Below are 27,523 nucleotides of genomic sequence, written 5' to 3' on the forward strand. Positions count from 1 at the left end.
TTGGGTTTAATCTACATTATTAACATTTTCTTTATTACTTAAGTCTATTCAATCAACAAAACAAGCCCTCATTTGTAATGCTGGCTGATTTCAGAGGTATAAAGGCTTTCCACCAAAATTTAACAATCAGCTCCAGTATATCCCTAGACTTCATGGATCACTGTGCCAAAAAGCACTGGCCAGGGAGTAAGAACTAGGTTCTAGCAGTAATTATCTGTGTGACCTTGGGCAAATAATTTTTCCTAAGGAGACCTCAGTTTCCTCATCTGCAAAATGAGGAGGTTTGACTAGATGATTTCCGTGGTGCCTTCCAGTTCTAAAGCTGGCATTCTAGTATCATTCTAGGATTCTAGGCCATCCCTACATGTTGATCTTCACAGGAAGACTCATTTGCAAATTGGCTCTGACCTGAAGAGGGACTTAAATATGAATGTTTCTCTCCTTCAGTGTTTGAAGGTGATAAAAAACCAATATATAGGCAGAGTTTTTTCCCAAAATTGTATATGTTCCCAGCTTCCTTTGAGACATTTCATATCCCACCTTCTATAAGAGACCTTTCTTGGTCCTCTTCCCATCTCGAGCCTCGCCCACTTCCTTCCCTCTGCCATCATGGCCCATTCACACTCTATGTATCTTCTATAAATGGAGACAGTAATTTCAGATTGTCTTCCCCTGCCCTCCCCATTAGTTGTAAGCTCCCTGAGGGCAGGGACCACATCTGTACTTTTCCCTGTATTCTCTGTGTTTAGCACTGGGTTGGCACTTAGTAAATGCTTGTGGTGGTTGTTACAGATGGTGAGGCTAAAGCAAATCCTTTGGTTTTCATTTCCACCCACTATTTGCTGACTTTTTGTTATCTCTGAGTCAGGTGATTGTTTTGCCTGTCCTTCAGAAGCCCTGGATTGTCCTGCTTGGAGGCAGGAAGGTCCAAGTCTTCACAGCTCCTCGAAGCCAAGAAGGGATCCTGAATATCTCACCTCCCAGAACACAAGTGCATCAGCAAAGGGCAGGAAGGAGTTCAGAATGGCCACCATGATCACACAAAAAACCAACCTGGTTCCAGGCTCCCTGGCTGCCATACTCCCTCCGGGTCATCCTGACTCCTCACGTGCCAAGCCAATCCATTACTATATTAACTTTACTTCAGAGTGTCTCCCATCTGTCCTCCCTTCTCTTCACTCACACAGCCACTAGTCTAGCTACAGCCCTCTTCACCCCATGTGATGGAGATTTGCAGTTTCAGATACAAAATCTCTCCTGCTCTACCATGTATTGGGAAATGCTTGTTTTGTTTTATTTTGGGAGGGCATCTTTTAAATTCAGAATCAAGTAGAAGAACCACACAAAAAGGTGTAGCTCCAGCACCATTTTTTATATGAAGCCTTTCCTGACCCCCCCCCCCCAGTTGTGAGTTACCTCCCTCTCAGAGCAGTTTATATTTACTTGTCTTTATTCTATATACTCCATGGATATGGTACTTATCCAGGTCCATGTTGTCGATCCTGTTATTAAAACGTAAAGTCTTTGGGAGTAGGGATTGATTCATTCTTTGTCTGTGTATCCCCAGCCTGCAGCACAGTGGCCGGCACATAGGAGGAGATTAATAAATGTTTGTTGATTGACTGATCATTAATAGAGTCATTCTATTTCAGGGAATGGCAATCCACATTTACCATTTCACCCCTGCGGCTTATAGAGGGAAATGATTAAACTACTCAGAAAGCTTGACTGAAATGTCTTTCAGGCTTCTTCTCTATACAGATGGCTAGACCCAATCATCAGTCTATAGACCTATGGATAATTTAACCAAGAACCCAAGGGCAAGCAACTAGGCCTAGGGGGAGGAAGTCAATTAAGAGTTTAGAGACTTGAGCTCCATTTCTTGGTTTGCTCCTAACTACTTTGATTAGTCATTTAACCTCTCTGTTCTCAGGTTCTCTATCTGTAAAATGGGGATAATAATACCTCTCCTACCTGCCTCAGAAGATTACTATAGAAATGTGAATTGTGAGCAAATATTCTGGAAAAATGATGCTCTGTACAAAGAAGTATGAGGTGTATCCAACAGTCGCTTTCCTGAAGTATTTGCAAAAGATTATTTGTTTATTTGAATGATTTTACCCACACTTAGAACTGGAAGCCAGGTTTGAGATCATCTAGTTCAAAGTCCTCAGTTTACAGAATGGGAAACTAAGACCTAGAAAGGAAGAGTGGCTTGCCCAAGGTCACTGCACTAGATAAATTCTTAGGCTTCTTCTATCTCAAAAGTCTAGGATCTGAAATTTTGGAGATAATTGTATAACAAGAATTCCATATTATGGATGCTTTTTCAAGTCACACATACAATCATATTAAATAATTTTAACCTGATTTTGTTGTAGTACCATGGACTGACCTGAAGTTTGAAGAAGACTTAACCACCCTATTTAATTTGTTGTACTCTCAAGTTCTGGCCACCAAAAGTTAGTGGAAGAACCAAGATTCGGACTCAATAAATTCATCAAGCATTTGTCAGGGGCCTACTTTGGCCAGGCATGGGGCTAAGGTCCTAGAGATTTAAGATCAAACTAAAACAGTCCTTGCCTTCAAGAAGTTTATATTCTTGGTTTGTATGTTTTTGTGTTTGTGGGTTACAAAAACTTGGAGGAATGGGGTAGAGAGGAGGTCCTGGACCAACTTCATCAGTGTAGAGCCTGAAATATTATAAAAGGCCTAGAGCAGTGATGGTGAACTTGTGGCATGTGTGTCAGAAGGGGCACTCAGAGCTCTCTGTGAGCATGTGTACTGTTGCCCCAGCAGAGTTCGACAGTTCATTACTAGAAAGCCAGAGGGACTTGAATCTGGGCTGCTTCCCTCCCCCTCTCCCTGGGCACCCGAGGACATTTCTCACATCACCGGTTCCTCTAAAAGGTTTGCCATCACTGGCCTAGAGGAGGCTGTATTGCTTTCCAAACCTTGGGGACAAACAATGGGAATGCACAGAGGATAGAGATGGATTGCTGGAGGTACTGAAGAGAAGTAGGATTAGAAAATAAGACCAGGAGGGTAGGTACAATTGTGAAGTTTTAAATTTCAGGCAAAGAATTTGTATTTTATCAGCACTGGGGTGAGGCCTGGATATATTTAAGGTTAGGAGGTGGAGCTAGTTTGGAAAGGAGGGAGAGCTTTCTGTCACCCCAGCCCAGGAAAGAAGGAAAGAAGCAGTCTTTGACCCCTATTCCACAGGGAGCCCAGATAGGAATCTAGGCCTCCTGATCATTTATTCTGGATTCTTTCCATTATACTAAGTTCTCATTTTTTTTAATCCCTCAAAATCTAACCAAGGTTAGGGATTCAGGTTGAAAGAAGGTATTGGCTTCTTTTGGCACTGTATCATTGCCTGGGAAGGACTTTGAGGCTGGGAAATAAGGTAATGTACTGGAATTTCAGATTCAGACCATTAGGAATGGAAGGCTCCCTTTGAGCCCCCCACCCCTACCTCTCTATGTAATAACTGAGGCCATAGGAGATGCATTAGGGACATACATCTGGAGCTGGAAGGGACCTTGGAAGTTCTGGAGTCATTTTTCATATGAGGAAATTGAGGTCCAGAGAAGTTAAAGGACCTGAGAGATAGTAAGTGATTGAAGTGGGATTTGAACTCTCCATTCACCAAGTCTAGAACTTTATTCACCACACTCTTCTGACTAATTAGCAACAAGAGGAAGAATCCTAGCCAATAGTTGGGTGATTCTGAGCTCCTCAGAAGAAAAGGGCTCATCAAAAGGGAAGTAGTATCATGGGGTCACTGGGTCTGAAGTCGGGAGCTTATCTACCCTTTGGATCTCACCTAGCTTTGTATTCTGTATACATTAGGCACCTAATATATGTTTAATTGCATTTTAAGGATGAGGAAATGGAAACTGAGAGGCAAGGGACTAGATTTTTTTTTGGTTTGTTTGTTTTTTAAACAAGAGCCTTCCTTCTGGCTTCAGAAAAGCTGTATTGAAACCCAGGACCCCTGGCAACAAAGCTTGGACTATTCTCTACTGAGTCAAAGATTGTTGTGCTACTGGGCTGTCCCAAAGGACACATGGGACTGTTTCTCTCCTCTCGCTCTTTCCCTTTTTCCCTTCTGTCTCCTCCCCTCTCTCTGTTAAGTAGAATAGCACTGGGCAGAGGGAGCAGAGGGAGAATTCTCTGCTCTGATGAAAGTTTTTCATTAGAAATAGTATTTTTTTGTAATATCCGGAGATGCTGCCTTTTACATAGTAGTAGTAGTGGAGTAGTAAGTAGATAGAGAGCTGGCCTTGAAGCTACAAAGGCTTGGGTTCAAATGCTTATTTTGATCCTGGACAAGATGCTCAACTTCTAGGTGAGTGATGATAACTTAGATTGAAAAGGGGCCATTAAAGCATATGTAAGGGGTTGGGGGCCTTGCAGCTAGGTGGATTGAGAGCCAAGCCTAGAGACTGGAGGTCCTGGGTTCAAATATGGCTTCATATACTTCCCAGGAATGTGACTGTAGGCAAGTCACTTAACCTCCATTACCTAGCCTTTATCACTCTGGGAACCAATACATAGTACTGATTCTAATAGGGAAGGTAAAGGTTTAACAATAAATAAAAAAATAAAGTGTACATTAAGGATCCCAGTGGACATACTGACTTTGAAGACTAGACGTTAAGAATTATTTGTTATTGTTTTTATTTGTTTTGTTAAATATTTCCCAATTGTATTTTTATCTGCTTCAGCCAGATTTGATTACTTATGTGATCTAGACAAATTCCTTTCTCTTTCTGGGTTTGTTTCCTTATCCTCCTTATCGTAAGATGAGGAGGTTGGATGAGATGGGTGGAAGATTCTCTCCACCTCTAAATCTATTATTCTGTGATGCTATGCCTGCTGTATGATACCAGCACTTAGCACAGTACCTGGCACATAGTAGGTACTTAATAAATGCTTATTGATTCATTGACTGACTCATTGACTGATCCTGTGGCAGCATAGTACAGTGGGAAAAGTATGGAACTTGAAATCAGGAGCCCAGAAGTCGAAATGTGGTTTGGCCACTTACTACCTCTGGGACCTCAATAGTCTATTATTCTGGGCCTCAGTTTCCTCATCTGTAAAATGAGAGATATGTACTAGATGGCCTCTAAATTCCTTTCCAGATCTAGTTCAATAATCCTATGATATTATTGAAAGTTCACCTTTACCTTTCATAATTATTTCAGAATCCTTTGCCAGCTCAGATTCCCAGGTTCTAAGGCCTTCTCTGAACTGTTTTCTCCTCCTTTCTTTCCTTAATTAGTGATTTCTACCTTCTTAAATTTCCAAGGACACTCTGTTGTCTCTGTTATTCCTTAATTTGTTTTTACTCATTTGTATACACGGTGTAACCCTCCTTTCCAGTAGAATGTAAGTTCCTTGAAGGCAGTGAATGCTGATGCTTTGCTGTATTTAAGAATACTGGACCATAGATTTAGAGGGAGGAGAAACTTAAGTGGTTGTATGACAGGTCCAGGTTTTCCATAATCTCCTTTGATCCTTACACCAACCCAAGGAGGCTGGTGCTCTCATTATGTCCATTTTACAGATAAGGAAACTGTAGCAAAGAGATGTTCTTGACTTACCCAGGGTTATAGGTAGCCCAGAGTGTCAGGCCTGGAGTCAGGAAAACTAATCTCCTTGTGTTCAAATCTGGCCTCAGACATTAGCTAGGTGACCCTGGGCAAGTCACTTCACCCTGTTTGCCTCAGTTTCCTCATCTCAAAAATGAGCTGGAGAAGGAAGTGGCCAACCATCCTAGTAACCTTAAATGGGACAACTGAAAAACCACAAAGAGTTATAGAGCTGTCATTTGAGACAGGACGGAAACCCAGGTCTTCATAGTGTACTAGAGAAGACACTGAAGTTCAAATAAAAGCAGTACTCTGACTCAGAGCACCAGTATGGCCTAAAGTGGTTAAGTTGTACCATTAGAAGAGCTGGCTTCAATGGAACCTCTTATTTAAGCTGGATGGTTAGTTGGGTGACTCTGGGCAAAGGACTTTCCCTCTCTTTGACTGCACTGTGACCCATATTCATTCATTTGCAGATTAGCGTTCCCGCCTCCCCCCCCCCCCCCCCCCCCCCCCCCCCCCCCCGCACAATGGGAACTCCTAGGGGCAGGTAAGATTTCCTTTTGACCCAGCACACAGTAAGCAACTAATACAAGTTGACTGGACCGGTTGGCCTATGGAGGGAGTGCTAGAGTACCCAAGTAAGGAAGCAGGAGAAGTTAAGAATGGGGGTCCGAGAGCTGACAGGCCAAGGGCGAGAAAGGTCACCAGGTAGAGACTGGAAGTACCATGGGAGCAATGCACCTGCGGCAATGGGCGGTAAGCAAGGCTGCCCGGAAGGGGCTGGAGCCCGTGGGACAACAGAGCGTTTCCTCTGAGCGCGCGCGCGTGCGCGCGCGCCCACCGGCCCGCTGGCCGGTCAACTACGGGGTTCGGTAGCAACTAAGGGAGACGCAGCCTAGGTAACTAAGGTAGTTAAGGTAGCTGAGGGGCGGGGACGCGACTCACTCCGTCACAATCCCACAATTCTTAGCGTGGCCGCCGCTCTCCCCGCTCAAGATGGCGCGCCTGGTGTTATGTCCCCCTACTGTTGTTGCTGCTTTTCAAAAGCAGCGGCTTTCGGCCGCCCTGCTGCGGCCGCTGGTCTCTAACCACGGCTCCGACTTCAGCGTGACCTGGTCGCGGAGGGTTGGCGGTTCAGCGGGCGGCTCGGGGAGCCGCCGAGCCTATCAGGTGAGGAGCGCTAGCCACATGGCGGGCTTAGACTACTTGGCTTGGAGGGAACGAGCCTGGGTGGGGAGAGTCCGGCGACCGAGGGAGGGGGCCGGCCCTAAGGGGCTCGGACCCCGGCAACCCCTCTGGAGGTCGGAGGTCGGAGCCCGGAGCTCAGATCGCCGCCGGAGGCGGGGGTGGCTGTAGGCGGTGTGTGCGACTTGGGGAAGCTGGGGACGGAGCTACTTTACTGGGGAGACCTAGGAAAGCTTGGTGGGGTGGTCATAGGGGCGGAAGTGCAGCGCCTTGGGATCCTCGAGGTTCTGTGGAGCAGCACCCGGACACCGTCCAGCCCAGGACCAGCGGCTTCTCGCTGGTTGCTTGCCTCGGCGGCCGGGATATGAGGAGTTGAGGTGGATTTTGAATCCAGATCCTCTGTCTCCCAGTCCAGCGCCCTTTCCTTTACAACACAGCTTTTGTCTTCTAAATTTGAGTAGGGGGAAACACATTCCTGCATGTTCGCCCCGAAGGGGTTGTCGAACTTGGGGCGAACTGCCTGCTGCTTTCCCAGAGTGAGTAACGGGATGCAGAACTTGTGTACCTCCAAGTAGGGGTGGCTCAGGGTGGCAGCAAAATGACAGCAGGTCACCTTTAGACGAGTGGCAAATTGAGTTGACACTCTTGTTGGCAGTGTTCCTCCACTGGGAGGCCCAAGGCCGATAACTCTTGTACCTGCTTTCTGGCCCAGTCTGGCTGGGGTGGCGTCCCCCAGCGACAAAGTTCTGTACACCCAAGTATAGAAACTGTAGAGCTACTTTTTCTGGCTGCAGCTAATTAATATGAATGAAATTGTGGCTACTTGTAGCTGCTGCCACTTATTGTTAAGTGTCCTCGCCTTGTCAGTTTCTGTACATAAAGTATTTGATCCAGAGCAAGTTTTCACTTTCAGTGTTTCTTTTCTATTGATAGAAATGTTCAGTTGCTATAAGAATGTATCCTAGAAGTATAGATGCTGCCAGTTTGGGGTCCCATTCCCAGATACCTAAAAACATGTTTACATTTTTTCTGGCTTGAAAAGTTTCCCTTGACTCTTGCTTCCATCTCCTTAAACTCTCCTCTCTTCTTTCTTTTCCTTTTTTTTTTTTGCTTTCAGTGGGAAGCTCTTAGCTCTTCACTTTTCTCCCCATCTACTTATTCCATCCTTTGGACCCTCACCTCTAGCCACTACTGAAGCTACTTTCAAAGGTCAACAGTGACCTCCTTTAAACAAATTTTCTTTCTAAAAAACTCCTATATTTCCCTACTGCGCACCCACCTTCTATCCACTCCCAGAGTTACCCCTTATAAAGAATTAAAAAATGATTAGCAAAACTCACGTATCTTAAGTATCACATAAAAAGAGTCTGACCTTGTTTAGTGTTTCACACCTCTCATCTCCCTTCTCTGGCCCCTGGATTAGCCGATCACCTGAAATCTTATCACCAAGAAGAATGACTCAGGTTTGGTTACTCCTGTTATTCAAGGTTTCTGTCGAGTCCAACTCTGACTCTATTTGAGGTTTTCTTGGTGAGGATATTGGTCTCCAGCTCATTTTACAGATGAAGAAACTAAGGGAAACAGGGTTAAGTGGCTTGTCCTAGTAACCTACTGTACAACTCTTTAATTCATTCTCAGTTATTTCCTTTCTGATTGGAGGATTGGAGAGCAGAGTGCAAAACATGCCCCCCCCCCCTCCCCAAGCCTTCCTTTATGGTGCTCATATCCTTTCTAATAACTCCATTCTCCATCAGCAGCCCCCCTCCCTTTTTTTTTAAACCCTTACCTTCTGTCTTGGAGTCAATACTGTGTATTGGTTCCAAGGCAGAAGAGTGGTAAGGGCTAGGCAATGGGGGTCAAGTGACTTGCCCAGGGTCACACAGCTGGGAAGTTCTCAATCCACTGAGATACCTAGCTGCCCCCAGCAACCCTTCTTAAAGTCTTCTACTCCAAGGAACAACATGTCCCTTAGCCCAGTAACCCCCGACTGTTCCCCCCTTGCCTTGCTCTTCAGCTTCCTTTTGTGTGTTGCCTTCCATCTTTAGATTGTAAAACTCCATGAACCCCAAGACTTTTTCTTCTTTATAACCCCACTGCTTACCAATGTGCCTGGCACATTATAGATATTTAATACAATTATTGAATTGAATATTGAATATTTTGGGCCAAGTTTAGACATTGCAATTTTATGACATTTAGTTTTGATTGTATTGTTGTCCACAGTGACTTTTTAATTACCTTATCCAGTGTCCTATTTTTTCAGTCCTTAACCTCGTTGCCCTTTTTATAGCTCTTGACACTATTAAATCTTCCTTCTGGAAACTGGCACATTCCTGCTCCTCCTTTGGCTCCTGTGATAGACCTTTCTCCTGCTGCTCTTCCCATCCCTTTGATTTCTTCTCTGGCTCATTTTCCTGCTACTCCCTCAGTATGGGTGACTCCCAGGGAGGGGCACATCCTATACCCATTTCTTCCTATACTCTCTCACTTGGTGATCTCCTACTTTCCTTAGAGTACTGTTATCAAGTTTCTGCAGATGACTCTTTATATATCTTAGCTCAAATTCTGCTTCACTAACTGTGCTTGACATTTCCATTTGGATGTTCTTCCAGCATCTGAAACCCAACATATCACAATGGAATTTATGCGACCACATTTGATCCCCTTCGTGTTTCTTTCTGTTAATGGCAGTGCCATCCTCCAAGTCTCAAATCTCAGAATAATCTTTGACCCTTGCCTCTTCTTCTCCATCTAATAAATCCCCAGTTTCTTTGAACTTTACCTCCATTAGATTTCTCCATCCGCATGGCCATTACTCTAGAGGACTCAAGCTCTTATCCTTCCTCACTAGGACTATTATGATAGCTTCTTAGCTGTTCCCCTTGCCTCTAGTCTCTCCTTCCATTCTAATCTCTGCCTACCTATCAAATCATTATTCCCAAGACACAGATTTGATGAAGTCATTTTCCTGCTCAAAAAAATCTACTTCTAGAGCAAAATGCATTCAAAGAGTCATAGAATTTCAGAATTGGAAGGGACCTCAGCAGCCACATCCAGCCCAAAAGAGTATCACCTCAGCACACCTGAAGTGGTTATCCTTTGACTTCCAGTAAGGGGAACCCACAACTAGAAGGAATATCAGGTGCCTAAGTATAAGTAAGGCTTTCTTCAATCAGACTCCAGCTCATTTTTCCTATCTTATTTTATATTATAACACTCTTAAGTCCAAAAGACACCTCAAATACAAGTACTCCGTCTGCTGCCCCTGTACATTTGAAAGCTATTCCTCATTCTTCAAATGTACTTTTCATCTGTGCCTGCCAAAGGCTTTGCTCAGGTGCTATGCCATGATGTCTTCGCTGATGTCCCCATCTGAAAGTGTTCTCCCTCACCCAAAAATCTTCCAGAATTCTTTGCCTCTTTAGCATTTTATTTTGCATCATTCTTGCTCGTACATGTATTCCTCTCTCCTCCTACTGCTTCTTGAAGGCAATTTTTTGTTTTTTCCTCTGCGTCTCTAGCACTGAGCGTAGCCTTATTTCTTACTACTGCCTCCTTGAGCCCTGTGTTCCAACTGAACTGGCCTACTAGTTATTTCCTGAACTTGACATTCCAGCTCCCACCCCATGCCTGGACTAGACTCTTGTCTCTGCCTCTCTGATGTTTGTCTTTCTTCAAGACTTGTCTCAGATACTACCTGTGAAGTTTTTTCTGACCTCCTGCCCGCCCCCAGTCAGTTTTCCTATACTATGCTTGTTTGGGTATCATAACCCCCTGAAGAGCACGAACTCTCTGAGAGGCAGACTGTTTTATTTGTGACTTTGTATTCCCAGCATTTAGCATTGTTTCTTCTAATAGAGTAGACTTTGAAAATGTTTGATGAATTTGAATTGAAGAATTAGATTGGTTTTTCATTCTGTCAAAGTGATCACATAAACGTTTAGATTGTGATTGGAAAAGAAGGTCGAGCCAGCCATGTTGCAAGGAGGATGACAAATGGATAGCCAGATTGCCCCATTGGCAACCCCCAAATATAGAAAGACATAGAGCAGGACTTCTCCCTTTTTTGTGTCATGCATGGGATCCTTGGGAAGTCTGGTGAAACTTGTGGACCCTTTCTCAGAGTCACGTTTTGAAATGCATAAAACAAAACACACAAGATTCTGGAGGAAAGCAGTTATGCTGACAAACAATCATTGAAATGTTAAGAACATGTGAGTTTGAGGACTTTTGGTTAAGAACAGCTGACCTAGAGGAAGACCGCAGCTCAAGCATGTTGGGTGGATCCTCTGTGGAGCCAGACAGGAGTCATGTCACATGAGAAGGCATGTGTGGAGGGAATGCCCACACAGTCACTGACCCACTGTGTGACAAGCCAGACTGCTGTGCCAGTTGCACATTTCATTTAGTATGTATTTCATTGTATAATTGATATTGCCTTCTCAAGGAAGGGGAATGAGCAAATGGGAGGGAGAGAATTTGGAGCTCAAAATAAATGAATGTTAAAAAGTTTTTTACATGTAAATGGGAAATATTTGTTAAAAATTAAAACATCGAAAAATTTAATCTATATTTGAAAAGGGAGTCATGTATAATAGATATTTGCAGTTTCATGTGTGATCTTTTTTGGATCTGTTTTGTATATTGGAAATGCCCTTTTTATTTGGTGTCTTGTTAACAGAGGAAAAATCATTTTTTAAAATGTGTGCCTAGGGCCTGTGAGAATATAAGGCATATTATAAAAATATAATTCCTTTGAATGGCATATAAGGCATCCTCTCTTCCTGTTAGGGACTTCTAGTCTAATTGAGCACATGATATGAGGTTACTGGATAACTTAGTCATATACTTTGAGGCCTGGAAGAAACCTTAGCCATCATTTAGTTCTAGAGATTAGGACCTAGAAGAGGCCCAGATAAATTAAGTGACTTGTCCAGGACCTCGGTCTGAAAATTTGAGCCTTGAAAGGTTAAATGACTTGATTAGGATCTCTCAGGTAGCAGAGCAGAGTTTTAAACCCAGGTTTTCTCACTCCAGATTCAAGCTTCAAGCCTTTACAATACACTTTGGGACACGTAATTAGTTTCTCAAGATTTGAAGGGTTGAAATCCCAGGCAGTTAGAGTTTCCTGTAGAAATCATGATAGAGGTTTTATTTGTAAAAGTATGATCTTATTTCAAATTAAGGACTTGGTAGATCAAAAAGTTTGGAAGCTGGCAGGCCTGTGTTTTCACTTCATACCAAAGGTTAAATAGTGTCATTAATACTTTCACTTTGGTCTTAAGTTCCTTGGTAACCACCCAGGCAACTCTAAGGTTGAGAAGTTGCCTGTGGTTCTGAAATTTGAAACTAAGCAGTTCCCAATGAAATCATAGGATGAGGACCCCCAACTCCACTCCCAACCCCCTCCCATGTCTAACACAGTGCCTTGCACATTCTAGGTGCTTAATTAATGATCCTTAGATTGAAATTTCAAGTAGGGTACCCAATAGAAAGTGTTGAATTTGGAGTCACACGATTTGGGTTCAAAGCTCAGCAATTTACTACCTACATGATCCTGCCCAAGTCTCTTTGGGCCTCAGTTTCTTCATCTGTAAAATAAAGCAGTTGGACTAGATGACTTCTCAGGTCCTGGTCCCTTCAAGCTTTAAATCTGTGAACCTCTGAAGACTTGTCCTTGTCCCTCTGGAGATTTGGCTAGTGGTCATTTTTCAGAATAACTCCTTGGGCCTTGCTATATATGTATCAACGAATTCTTATTGGACTTCAACTGGCCTTGTTTTAGACTATTTTGGGTTCTGACAATACCCTCATGTTATAAGGACCATTTGTCTTAGTTACTTCAATCTCATCAACATATTTACAGAGCCTCTCACAGGGTGACTAAAATGTTTTTGGTTCCAAATCCTGGAAGCAAATTTGTATGCCTGCCCTTCTTTGAATACATTGTCCTTATTTTCATGTACGAAGTGACCTTACTAACCTATTATTATGTGAAATTCAATTGAGAAAACATTTGTTAAGTGGTTATATTGTGCAAACTGCCCAGAGTTCAGGCAGATAAAAAAAAAACAAGAATTCTTGTCCTTTGGGAGCATATGATCTAGTTGGGGTGATAGATTATTATAAATGTTTATGGCATTCAGTAGAAACTAGACTGATAAATGCATGATTATTTCCCACTCAAACCCAGTATAGTGATCTGTAGAAAAAGATCCTGAGTAGTAACTGAACTGTTTTTAAAAAAATAGATTTTATTGATAGTTTTTGTTTTTATATCTCTTGAGATTTCCCCTTGTATCCTTCTCTTTTTCCCAGAGAGCCTTCTCTTGAATTTTTTTAAAAGAAAGGAAAAAAATGTTCAGTAAAACCAATCAGTACATTAGATGAAGTGCCTTTAAATGCAGTGATTTCCCATTGGGTGGGCCTAAACCTCTGCAAGGGAGTGTGGGAAGGTATCATTTTTGATCCCTTTGTGGTATGTTTGGTATATTGTTTTCCTGGCTCTGATTATTTTACTCTCCATCAGAAATTTCTTTCCATGCTTCTCTGCATTTATTATGCTTATTGTTTCTTATGGCATAGTAATACTCCATTACATCCATGTAGTACAGTTTATTAGCCACTGTCCAAATGATGGGCATTTATTTTGCATTTACAAGAAGTACCATTAGAAATATTTTTGTGAAAGTGGAGCCTTTGAACGTTCATATGATGATAAGTGCCTAGCAGTGACATCTTTGGATCAGAGGATATGGGCATCTTATTAGTTCCTTTCTTTGCATAATTCCACAATGCTTTCCAGAATGGTTGAACCAGTTGACAGCTCCACCAACAGGACATTGCTGTGCCTACCTTTACAATTCTTAGGAAGTTCATTGACTTCCTCCAGGCTTTTGTCATATTTGGTGTGGATTGTTTTGATTTCAGTTGAGATAATAGTTGTAAAGTGCTTGACATATAGTAGGTGCTTTGTAAATGTTAGCCTCTGTTATTACTATTCTTTAAATTATTATTAGCGATTTGGAGCATTTAGTTTCATTTTACAGAGCCCGAGTCACTTGATATTTACCGGAAAACTGGAAGAGATTTGTCTAAAATTTAGCTATCAAAAGCTTATTAATAAATAGAAATGGCAGTATTTGATTTTTAAGGTCAATATTTTTTTAGTTTTTCATATGGGATGATTTTTAATTACTAATGTTTGCTGGTCCAGTGCTCATTCTGTTAGATTATTCTCTGTTTACAGTGAGTCATAAAGGTGGTATATTTTAAAAATTAAATTTATTTTTATCAACATTTAGATTACAAGTTTATGAAAATGTACCACTGAATCCAATCTACCAAACATTTCTTTTTATTTTTTAAATATTTTATAAATGCTTTATTCAAAGAGTATTTCCAGGTGCAAAAAGAGAAGTTGCAAGTTAATAAGGTTAAAAAAGAAAGTTGCCTTTATACATGCTGCTGTATATTCACTCATAAACTTGGGCAAAAATCATCCATTTACCAGCTGTGTGAACCTGGGCAAGTCAGTTAACCCCCATTGCCTAGCTCTTACCATTCTTCTGCCTTGGAACCAATACACAGTCTTGATTCCAAGATGGAAGGTGAGGGGTTAAAAAAAATCATCCATTTGTTTAGTAAATACCACCCAAGACAGGGAAAATGAAAGCAACTACTGAAACCAACATCCACTCATAGCAACAGATCTCTTTGGTAGAAGGAGACAGATGGCATTCAGAGAGCATTGGAAGATGTAAGCAAGGTGTGGTAGCCTGGTGGTCACATCAGATATTATTATTTAAATTTTTTTATTTTGTTTTTCACATTAGATATTAGACAGGAGTATTACTTAAGGTTGAAAAGAGAACCCACTATTGTTTGGAATTGAACCCTATGTTATATTCTTTTTTTCCCCCCCATTTGAATTTGTTTATTTAGTCAATATAGAACGTTTTTCCTTGGTTACAATAATCACATTATTAATCTCCCTCCCCTCCACCCACCCTTCCTGCAGCCCACGCGCAATTTCATTGGGTGTTACTTGTGTCCTTGATCAGAACCTATTTCCATGTTGGGTTGTTTGTACTAGGATGTTCATTTAGAGTCTCTACCCATGTATTCAAGCAGTTGTTTTTCTTCCCGTGTTTTTACTCCCACAGTGTTTCCTCTGGATGTGGATAGTGTTCTTTCTTGTAGATCCCTCCAAGTTGTTCAGGATCACTGCATTTTACCACTAATGGAGAAGTCTATTACATTCAATTGTGCCACAGTGTATCAGTCTCTGTGTACAATGTTCTCCTGGTTCTGCTCCTCTTACTCTGCATCACTTCCTGGAGGTTGTTCCAGTCTCCATGGAATTCCTCCACTTTATTATTGCTTTGAGCACAATAGTATTCCATCACCAACATATACCACAATTTGTTCAGCCATCCCCAATTGAAGGGCATTCCTTCATTTTCCAATTTTTGGCCACCACAAAGAGCACAGCTATGAATATTTTTGTACAGGGCTTTTTCCTTATTATCTCTTTGGGGTACAAACCCAGCAGTGCTATGGCTGGATCAAAGGGTAGACAGTCTTTTAGCTCCCTTTGGGCATAGTTCCAAATTGCCCTCCAGAATGGTTGGATTAATTCACAATTCCACCAGCAATGAATTAATGTCCCAACTTTGCCACACCTATGTTATATTCTTAAGAGATCACAAAGCAACCTTTCCCTTAGGTTATCTTTTTCTTGGACCCTTCCCATGCTACCCCCCCCCCATTTTTTTTACATTTTATTTATTTGATTAATTAAGAAAAATTTCCCATGGTTACATGGTTCATGTTCTTCCCCCCCCCAACCCCCATCCTAATAGCCAACGTGCAATTCCACTGTGTTTCATTTGTGTCATTGATCAAGACCTATTTCCATTAGAGTCTGCATCCCCAGTCATACCCCCATCGACCCATGTGATCAAGCAGTTGTACTCCCACAGTTCTTTTTCTGGATGTGGATAGCGCTCTTTCTCATAAGTCCCTCAGAATTGTCCTGGATCATTGCATTGTGCCACAGTGTATAGTCCCTGTGTATAAGGTTCTCCTGGTTCTGCTCCTTTCACTCTGCATCAATTCCTGGAGGTTATTCCAGTTCACATGGAAATCCTCCAGTTCATTATTACTTTCAGCACAGTAGTAGTCCATCACCAACATATACCACAATTTGTTCAGCCATTCCCCAATTGAAGAGCATCCCCTTATTTTTCAATTTTTTGCTACCACAAAGAGCGCAGCTATGAATATTCTTGTACAAGTCTTTTTCCTTATTATCTCTTTGGGGTACAAACCCAGCAGTGCTATGGCTGGATCAAAGGGCAGACAGTTTTTTAAAGCCCTTTGGGCATAGTTCCAAATTGCCCTCCAGAATGGTTGGATCAATTCAGAACTCCACCAGAAATGTATTAATGTTCCTATTTTGCCACATCCCCTCTAAAATTTATTATCTTCCTTTGCTATCATAATCTGCTAGGTGTCAAGTGGTACCTCAGAGTTGTTTTGATTTGCATTTCTTTAATTATAAGAGATTTAGAACATTTTTTCATGTGTTTATTGATAGTTTTGATTATCTGAAAATTGCCTATTCATGTCCCTTGCCCATTTATCAATTGGGGAAATGGCTTGACTTTTTGTACAATTGATTTAGCTCCTTATATATTTGAGAGGTTAGACCTTTGTCAGAGGTTTTTGTTATAAAGATTTTTTCCTCCCTTCTAATTTTGCTTACATTGGTTTTGTTTGTACAAAATCTTTTTAATTTAATGTAATCAAAAGTATTTATTTTACATTTTGTAATTTTTTTCTAGCTCTTGCTTGGTCTTAAAATCTTTCCTTTCCCACAGGTCTGACATGTATACTATTCTGTGTTCACCTAATTTGCTTATAGTTTCCTTCTTCATGTTTGAGTCATTCACCCATTCTGAGTTTATCTTGGTGTAGGGTGTGAGGTGTTGATCCAAGCCTGATCTCTCCCACGCTGTCTTCCCATTTTCCCAGCAGTTTTTTCATCAAATAATGGATTTTTGTCCCCAAAGCTGGGCTCTTTGAGTTTGTCATAGACTGTCTTGCTGAGGTCACTTGTCCCAAGTCTATTCCGCTGATCCTCCTTTCTGTCTCTTAGCCAGGACCATATTGTTTTGATGACCACTGCTTTATAGTATAGTTTGAGATCTGGTACTGCAAGGCCACCTTCCTTCGCATTTTTTTCATTATTTTCCTTCATCTTTTGTTCTTCCAAATGAACTTACCTTTTCTTACCTTATGGAGTGTAGTGTGTAGCTGCAATGGTTCTTGATCTGGCAGTGAACTGGGTCCCTGAAAGGGGAAAGGCAAAGTCCTGGAAATTCCTTCCTTCTGGCACAATTGAGCTGGTTTCCAGTTTCCTCCTTTCCCAGCAACCCATCCCCCATTCCTGCTGGGGTTAGGGGTGGGGGAATAGACTTTGTTTCTTGTCTTTCAGGCCCTCCCACTGCATTACCAATTCAATAGTGGGATATTTGCCTGTCTTTGGCTGTAGGTTCCGGTAGCTTTAGGTTTTGTCTTGTTCCTGTGAGCTAGTTGATCCCACTTAAACCCTTTCCTGCCCCGAAGCTTGATGCGTACAAGTCACCAGGCCATATGAGGATTCTTGCAGGACTCTGTTGGGCCAGGGTTCGCACTCACCTCTTGGACTTTGCCCAACCCCATTGCACAGGCAGTGAAGTGTGCATTGGCTTGCCCAGCGCAGTGGCAGAAACCCCCTTTCCAAAGTGGCTGTTGCTAGTGGTGCGGGCTCTGAAGGCTGCAACTCCAACAAGCATTTAGTAAGCATCTACTTGTTCAAAGCTGTTAAGCCGTGGGGATAGGGAGACAATACAAAAATTTCCTGTCTAAATTAGGGCCATTCGTTGCAGCAAATGAAGTGAGAGCTCTTTAATTTTGAGAACTTTACAAATGAGGAGAGACCTTGATCAAAATCTCTTTATTTCAGCTTCTTCATTTGGCAAATAGCCTCTTCAGATGAGTGATTATGTGGTAACCCTGCTTGTGCATTAGAAAGGGAAAAAAGAAGCCACACACGAGACATGTTCAAAGGAGATTTATTAAAGGGTTGATTACAGTTGGATGGAGATGGGAGTGAGATGCTATTGACCTCCCGATCTGGGCCTCCGTTGGGATGATAGTATGTGACAGTTGCCCAAATTGAGGTAGGAAGGTAGTTCCAAAGATGGCCTCTTAGCTTTCTCTTTTTTCTAAAAAGGCACATTTTTGTTGATATCTTTTGTTTCTTGAATCATCATAGTTATTACCCCAAGTATCTCCTTCCCCTTCTGGCTGTCCCTTGAGAAATAGTATTTTTTTAGAATTGTAGAAAACCCAACAACAACCCAATAGACTGATAACATCGAAAAACTGAAAACGAGTATAATTATATATTAACCTATGGACCTTCCGTTTCCATGGAGTGAGCGTCCTCTTATGTCTTCATTTAAGTCTTGTTTGATCTTTGTAATTTTGTTACATTCACATTTGACTTTGTTTTTGATGTTCTTTCTATTTACATTGCTGTAGTTATTGTACATATCATTTTAGTAGCTCTTTTCTTCAGTTTGCATCATTTCTTTACATGCTTCTCTGTATTTATCCTACACATCATTTTTTTTAAACCCTTACCTTCTGCCCTATGTATTGGTTCCAAGGCAGAAGAGCAGTAAGGGCTAGGCAATGGGGGTGAAGTGACTTGCCCAGGGCCACACAGCTAGGAAGTGTCTGAGGCCACATTTGAACCCAGGACTTCCTATCTCTAGGCTTGGCTCTCAATCCACTGAGCCACCCAGCTGCCCCCTAACATACACATCATTTTAAAAAACACAATAATATTCCCATTACATTAATGGTATCATTGTTTGCTTAGTCAGTCTCCCCTTGATGGGCATTTACTTTGTTTGCAATTCTTTACTATTACAAAAAGTGCTGTTAAAAATATTTTGGTGTCTAGGGAGACTTTCTTATTTAATGGTTTCCTTGTGGTTTTAAGCCCAGTAATATGGTTTCTGGTTGCTTTTATTTGCATAATTCCTAATTGCTTTCCAAAATGATTGTATTAGTGTGTCAGTCTTTCTATCATGTATTATTGACATTTTGGGGACATTTCTTCCAATTTGGGGAATGTGACAGGAAACCTCAGGGTTGTTTTGAACTGCATTTCTCTTATTGTTATTCATTTGAAGCATTCTTTTATGTGGTTGTGAATACTTTGCAATTCTTTTGAGAACTGTTTGTTCATATCCTTTGACCACCTTTTTGTTGAGGGATGTCTATTAGTCTTATATGTATTGATTGATTTATATATCTTGCATACCAAACCCTTATTGGAAATTTGATACAAATTTTTTTTCCTATTCTACCACTTTCCTTCTTATCTTAGATGCATTAATGTTGTCTATACAGAAGTTTTTCAGTTTCATGTAAGCAATTACCTTTTTTATCATTTGTGTTTTTTTTGTTATTTTTGTTATTACCTTTTATCTCTTGTTTGGTTAAGAATACATTTCCTGGGGGGAGCTCTGTGGATTGAGAGCTTGGTCTAGAGAAGGGAGGTCCTGGGTTCAAATTTGACCTCAGACACTGCCTACCTATGTGACCCTGGGCAAGTCACTGAACCCCCATTGCCTAGCTCTTGCCACTCTTCTGCCTTGGAATCAATACACAGTATCCAAGACAGAAGATAAGGGTTTTTAAAAAAAGAATACATTTCCTATACAGTTATGAGAAGTATGGGATCTATTTTTCTTTTACATAGTATGATTTTTCATATTAAGGTTGCATATCTACTTACAATGTATTGTCGGGGGAGAGTATAAGGTGTTAGTCCAAACATTATTTTTGTCACACTTCTTTCCAGTTTTCCCAGAAGTTTTTTTTTATCATAGAAAGAGTTTTCTCCCCCTAGGTAATTTATGTTTTCTGCTCTATCAAACACAGGGTTATTGAGTTCTATTGTTTCTGAGCCTTCTTTGTCTAGTCTATTCTGTCAATCCAGTCTCTCTGCGAGCTCTATTCTTTAACCAATACCAGATAGTTTTGATTGTTGCTGCTTAATTTTTTTTTGCATTAGTTTGAAATCAGAAAATTAGAAATCCCTTTATCCCTATGTCTTTCCATCAATTCCCTTGCTATTCTCCATCTTTTGTTTTTCCAAATGATTTTTTATTACTTTATCAAGTTCTAGAAAGTATCTTTTTGGTAATTTGATTGGTATAGCATTGCAAGTGAAAATTAATTTTGGTAGAATTGCTGTTTTTATCATATTGGCTTGGCCTAAGCATTTGCCCTGAATATCCCTTCAGCTATTTAAATTGCTCTTTATTTCTTTAAAGAGCACTTTGTAATGGAATCTATACAAGGCTTTTGTGTACTTTGAGAGGTTGGTCCCTAGATATTTTATGCAATTTGTGGTTATTTAGAATGAGATTTCCCTGTTATTGCTTATTTTTGTTGTTATTATGTAGAAATGCTGTTGATTTTGAGGGTTTCTTTTGTAGCCTGCAACTTCACTGAAGGTGTTGTCTCAATTAATATCTTTGTGGCTTCCTATGGTTTTTCCAAGTGTATGTCACCAGATAAAGACAGTTTTAACTTCTGCTTACCTACTTTTCTGCTCTTAATTTCTTTCTCCTGTCTTATTGCTAACACTTTCAGAACTCTATCAAATAACAGTGGGGAGTGTGGCTGTCTTTGTTGGCTTCATTCCTGTGTTTATTGAAAAAAAGTTCTAGTGTATTCCTATTGTATGTGATGCATGCTTTTGGTTTTCGATAGAAGATTTTCTTGATATTATAAAATGGACCCTCTATTCCTACACCTTGAGGGGTTTTTAGCATAAAGAAGTGCTGTTAAGTTGGAGGCTTTTCTTTATCTATTGAGAGTATCATGTGGTTTGGGATGTTTTGATTTTTAATATAATTTCACTTTCCTTGCAACCCTGGTATAAAGCCCACTTGGTCTTGATGAATGATTTCTTGAATAAATCACTGTAATCTGACTTTCCCTTTTTATGTATAGGAAAAAGTCCATCTCTTAGACAAATTAGAGGTGCTCCTTCCTTTTTTGAGGGTGGTTCAGGATGATGATTGGTCAGGAGCAAAGGGTTATGTGAGGGGGAAAGGGGGTTTAATTTTAAAAGGGTTGGACTTATAATTTATGAGTGTGGTCACCAGAAATTTAATTAATTCCAAAGAGATTTTATTTACAATTTATTTTAAAAATGTAGAAAGAGTGAAGCAAGAAATCAGAGAGGATAAGGTAAGATATTTAGCCTAAACACTAATTAATTTGCTCCAGGTCCCTGGGGCAGGGAGAGTTAGTTTTTAGCTGGAAGGGCCTCACTGCTTGTAGCAGAGGCCCTGGGGATACAGGGAGCCTCTCAAGAGGATAAGTCTTTCCTGAGGCAGTTGAGAGTCAGCTTTTCACTCACCAGTCCAGTCAGGAACAGGGTCTCAGGTCCCAGCAGATCAAAGAATGAAGAATTGTCCTCTCACAGGAAGTAACAGCTCCTTTTAAAGATGCTTCTTTTCTGTCACTTCCTGTGTCTTTCCCTAATTTTATGTCTACCAATCACAGTTGACACTTTGTTTTAGGACTGCCCAGAAGGCAGTTGATTCTGATTCATCACCCACTATTGCACACATGGGTAACAGACCTCCCTCACTCAAGTGTGAATTGGGATGTTTTACCTTTGGTGATTAAATCTCAATTGGGCAGATCCTCATACTCAACTTTAAGTAGGTTGTTCTAAAAATAGGCAGGGATTACAATTTAATCTTCACAATCAGGGGAAAGTTAAGTATTTTCATTGTAATGATCAGGGGAGAGTCAAATTTAATCTTCACAGTTATCTGTTACCCCCAATGTAGATTTGAGGAATCTTTTTTTTCTTTTTTAAAACATTTATTTAAAAATATTTTTCCATGTTACATAATTTTTCTTTCCCTCCCCTCTATCCTCCCCCCTCCAGAGCTGACAAGCAGTTCCACTGGCTTGTACAAATGTTATCACTTGACAATTATTTCCATATTATTCATTTTTGCTATAGAGCAATCTTTTAAAGACAAAACTCCAAATCATATACCCATATATACAAGTGATGTCATGTTTTTCTTTTGCGTTTCTATTCCCATAGTTCTTTCTCGTAAGTCCTTCAGGAGTGTCCTGGATTATTGCATGCTACTGGTAGTAAAGTCCATTACATTGGATAGTTCCACAATGTTTCACTTTCTGTGTACAATGGTCTCTTGGTTCTACTCATTTCACTCTGTGTCAGTTCATTGAGGTTCTCCCAGTTCATATAGAAATCCTCCAGATCATCATTCCTTACAGTTCAGAAGTATTCCATCACTATCGTATACCACAATTTGTTCAGCCATTCGCTGATCAAAGGGCATCCCCTCATTTTCCAGTTTTTTTGCCACTACAAAGAACACAGCTATGGATATTTTTGTATAAGTCTGTTTCCCTATTATCTCTTTGGGGTACAAACCCAGCAGTGCTATGGCTAGATCAAAGGGCAGGCAGTCTTTTAAAGTCCTTTGGGCATAGTTCCAAATTGCTCTCCAGAATGGTTGGATTAATTCACAACTCCACCAGCAATGCATTAGTGTCCTTGGGGAGTCTTTGAATGAAATAATTGATTAAGGAAGATGAGAGTATGGGAATGGGATGTTTCTCAATTAGCTATCAAGGGAAAGCATTTAAGTTCTTATGAATGATACCAGATGCTATGGGGCTGCCTGGGCCCAGATGGACACTTTGTCTATGAAACTTTTATTGGAAAAGAGGGAGACCCTGTGGCTGGTTCTAGAGGTGAAAGAAAAATTCAGAGATACTTGACACCTATGGGATATGTGTCAGTTATTTGGCAAGTGCCAGGAGACACTTTTGGCCTACTCTCAGGCAGTGAGGTGGTGCAATGGATAGAGTGCTGGTAAGTTCAAATGTGGCTTGAGATGCTTACGAGTTGTGTAACTCAGGGCAAATCCCTTTACTCAATTTGCTTCTGTTTCCTCATCTGTAAAATGAGCTGGAGAAGGAAGTGTCAAACTCCTCCAGTATCTCTGCCAAGAAAACTCCAAGTAGGGTTATGAGGATTCGAACAAGTCGAAAATGACTGTACATTAGCAACAGGAAACTAGGTGATGCAGCAGATAGATTGCTGGACCTGGAGTAAGGAGGAAAAGAATTCAAAGCTAGCCTCAGACACTTAATTAATTATCTGTGTGATCTTGAGCTGGTCACTTAACCTTTTCCTACGTCAATTTCTTTCTTTGTAAAATGGGGATATTAATAGCCTCTACCTTCCAGTGTCCTTGTGAAGATAGAATGAGATACTATTTGTAAAGACCTTGAAGTGCTACAGTAATGTTAACAACTAGCCACTTTTCTTTTAAAGTGAGGAACTGAAAATCTCACAGAGGTGTGATAACTTTATATTTTGGGGGATTCCTTTTAGAGAAGAGAGAATAAGATCTCCTTAAGGGTATGGAGACCTTACTCATTAATATAATAATGCTTACTTATTTGTTTGCATATATTTACTTGATATCAGTGAGCATTGATTCATTTGCCTTCTTCCAAGGGAGGAAGAAAGACACTGGCAAGTACTGAGAAGCAAAGCCATGTCCTTACACATATAAGAAAATGGTGCAGGCATGTAAGACCAGACTTTATGGAAATCACTACATCCTTTAAAATTGTATTGGTTCCAGACTGACCTTAAGGAGCTGACTTATATACTCTCTTCTTATCATCTTTATTATAACTCAAAAAATCTTGGATGGCATATTTGCTAGTCAGTATATAAAATTTCCTTCAGGAGAAATCAAAGAAAGCCTTCAGCATATTCAGTGCTCCCTCTATGCTGAGCCATACAAGATGGACAGGAAGAGCCATCTCTGATCATTGGGAGGAACTTTGGAATTGATGAGATTGCAAAGTCAATTGAGTTTAAACTTTATTTGCTTGTAATTGGCACTCTGGCCTTTTTGGCTCTCTGGAATAAGAAATTATTGTATGGGATATTTCCAATGAATGTATATTACCTTTTTTTTTTAGGATGCTTATCTTAGGTATTTGGCTGCTATTAATGGAATTATACAATTCCAGAGTTGGAAGAGACCCTATTAGAAATCACCTCATCTTATGCCACTCAGAGAAATCAAATGATCACCCAAGTTAGTAGTTAGTGGCTGAGCTAGGTATCTAATGGAGATCTTCTCATTCCAAATCCATTGCTGATTATTATTATTTGTTGTTGTTGTTTTTAAAGTGTTTAAAGATAGGCCTTATTTACATTCTATTTAAAATTTTTGTTTTTTTTACCATAATAATTTCCTAAAATAATGTCTCTTCCAGATGAAACCTTCCCACATGCCCCACCAAAAGAAAATTGGCCAAAAAACCCAATGCAAGTGTTTGAATCTGACAGTGTTAGATAGCGTTTTACAAATGTTATTTCATTTGAGTCTCAAAGCAACCCTGAGCAATCCATTGCTTTTGCTACAATCCTACTTTCATCTTGTCCACAATGTTGATGTTCATTGTGACTTTGTGGACAGGGATAGGAGCTTTAATTGGTTCAAGAGGGAGTTCTTTTCCACTAGCTGCTGATGGATGAAGGTTAAAAGGTATTATTTCCAGTCTGATCCTCACATTAGCTGAAGTGGAACAAGTCTTGGTATACTGCAAAGAACACTATACTATGAGTTGTTCCAGTCCTAGTTCTGCCATTTTCTAGCTACGTGACCTTTGGGAAAAATCAACTTTTCTCTCTGGATCTCAATTTCTTCATCTATAAAATGATGAGTTTGAACTCTATAATCCTTAAAGGCTCTTTTCATTGCTATGATTCTCTATAAGAACTGTGTAAGTGAAATCACCTCCTGTATTCATGATTGGTGAGGCTGTTAAATGAGGTATCTGGAAGCCACTGGGACTACCCAGAAGACCAAAGGATAAATCATATTTATAGTGCTGTTATGTATTGAGAATTGAAACTTTACTTTAGGTTAAAAGTAGATTTCAGTGAAGCCATAGTCAGATTATGTTGTCCAAAACTTTGGATAGCATTTTGAGATGGTCCATCGCCCTATTTTTCATATTAAATGTTGGGTCATGCCACAATCCCCTCCCCTACCACACCCCTGTGGGATAGTGTCATTGAATGAACCTTTTAGTGCAATAGTCAAAACACAGTTTTCTTGTCTTAAAAACTTTGAGTCACTTCGTTAATACTATGTCTTCTGAGGGGAAAATTAACTTAGAATGACAGAGTACCTCGAGGATTACGATATTAAAATTCAATGTTTATAGAAATGCCATGGCACCTCTATTTTGTGGAAAGGGGGGTAGCTCTGTTCTCCAGGTTCAGTTCTCTTTGAGTTGTACTTGCTTTCACAGTTTTACTTGTTTGGACCTATGATTTCATCTGTGGGCATAGACAGCTTATCTAATTTATAGCCTTATAGAGTTGTCAAGGCACTGAGAGATGAAGCCATTTATCCCTCCCTAGTCACACAGCCAGTGTCCATCAGAGGTAACCTGTGGACCTAGGACTTCTCTACTGATCTGCCCAATTTCTACTACATCTCTTACACCAGTAATAGCTTTTAATACTCATCTTTTATTATATTTACAAGCAAATACAGCTTTTTCAATATTTAAGAAGCTTCTTTAATAACCATATTCCAGCCGACTGCCATTTTCGCTTTGCTTCCTACCATTCTAATCAGGAGATTCTCTCCCAAAGACCAGGTTCCTGGGATTTATGGCTTTTTCCTAGTCACTTCAATTGTGACTGACACCCTTTTCCTAATCCTAAATACCTTCCTAATACTGCCTAATAGAAAGGAAGCTAGTGAATATTAGAGAGTAGAGAATGAATGAAATAGTAACATGCTAAAAACATTGAGACTGGACGCCCTAGTTTTGCCCCTAACTAGCAATTTGACCTTGGGCAAGTCATCTCCTTTCCTCTTGGCCTCAATTTTCTCATGTATAAAATGAGGCCTGGGAAGGAATCAGTGTTCCCACCTCTCTGATTCCCTTGACAGATTTTTAGCATTCAATATAACTTTGACTTCCAAAGGCTTTTACTAATTACAACCTTTTAACTTAATACAACTTTTCCTTTCCTTCTTTTCTTTCTTTCCACTCTCTTCTCCTCACCTTTGGCTCCATACCTCCAACCCATTAACTGTCAAGAATTGCTATGTTTGAGACTACAAAGGACTTTTTTTGGTGTTTGTTTTTTAGAGAATTTAGATAGCTTATTGGAGTTCAGTATATTTTGGGCTAGAAAATAATGTAGGTGATCTCTGAGGTCCAGTTCTAACATTCTATTCCTGATACTTTGATATAGTCTGATGGCATGGGTACAGGCACAACAAAATCCTATAATTTTCACCTTGTGTGATTTTTTTTTTGGGGGGGGGTCTATTTTTTCATGAATTCTCCATAGAATCTACGCAACATTTTCTATAGTCTCTTCTTTTCTCATCTTGAGGGTACCAATATTCTACTTGAGCTGTCATTCTCTTATCTCTTAGTCTTGCTTCATGATTTTCTTGCCTTTTCTGCTCATATACTTATCCTTGGTTATATCTTTCATGCTTATTTTCACTCAAAAATTTTTGTGCAGAGCGTTCTTAGGGTTGAGAACTAGAAGATATCGTCTAATTCAGACTCCCTGCCATCATTGTAGCATAGGTGTAGGCGGAGAAATGAGCTTAAAAGTCATCTGGTTTAATGCCCTCATTTTACAGAAGCGGGAACTGACTCCCAGAGGGGTTAAGGGACTTGCACAGTCACACAGGCACTAAATGCCCATTGAGTTTCAAGCCCATTCCCTCTGAAAAATTCACGTGTATCCATTTCACCACAAGTTGCCTTATCTTGATAGTTGAAAAAGAAACATGGTCCAAGAGAGTTCAGTGATTTCTTCAGGATGCCACGGTCAGTAATCCAGAAAGCCAGGATGTGAGCTCTTGCCTCCAGATTTATTGTTGTTCTCATTATGCCAGCTGACTTTCAGTTTCTGCAGAGTGATTAACACAAGATCTGGGTTGTGCTCTGCACCTCATATTGAGAAACTTAACTGAGAGGCAAATGAATCCAATCATTATGAATTGCAAAGCTGGAGAAAACAAAAAGCAACCCCAGCTAAAGAAGAAAACCACATCAATTCATAAAAAGGCAGTTTACTGTTCACTCTCCTTGGGATCATTTCAGATGATAAAAACCAAGTCCGGAGGTCTATGAGCCGGCTTAAATATGAGGAATCTGTGTCCAACTTCAAAACCGTTGGATTTGTTTGAAACAAATTCAGGTACTGTTAATCTGGCTGAACTCAGTCCCTAAATAGACTTGTCAAAATGCATAAAATGTAGTTGCTAGCACATGCTGATTAAATGAAGAGACACTTAATTAAGAGATATTGAACTCAAACCAAGGGAGGGGAGGAAGGAAGCTACAAAGATCTCAAGAATTTTGTTATTTCCATTACTCTAATGAAAGGCTTTGTGTAATTTATTATATTAAAAAAAAGAGAAGGAAAACCAAATTATGAGAGGCTTTGGGTTCTTTAAGCAAATTTTCCAGAGGGATGAGGGAGGCAAGAAGAAAAGAAGAATAGAAGTTCTCTTTTTCTTCTGCCAGTT

General features: G+C 40.4%; 1 protein-coding gene across 1 annotated transcript in view; it reads left to right on the forward strand.

Moving 5' to 3' along the window:
- The first annotated feature begins 6,431 nt into the window (after positions 1-6,431).
- ABCB7 (ATP binding cassette subfamily B member 7) overlaps positions 6,432-27,523 on the forward strand; it is a 139,432-nt gene continuing 118,340 nt past the window's right edge. Inside the window, exon 1 of the mRNA XM_007505622.2 lies at positions 6,432-6,776. Coding sequence (XP_007505684.1) covers positions 6,603-6,776 — 174 coding nt within the window. The 5' untranslated portion in view covers positions 6,432-6,602. The remainder of the gene's footprint in view (positions 6,777-27,523) is intronic.

The sequence above is a fragment of the Monodelphis domestica genome, chromosome X, assembly GCF_027887165.1.
Source record: "Monodelphis domestica isolate mMonDom1 chromosome X, mMonDom1.pri, whole genome shotgun sequence".
Lineage (NCBI taxonomy): Eukaryota > Metazoa > Chordata > Mammalia > Didelphimorphia > Didelphidae > Monodelphis > Monodelphis domestica.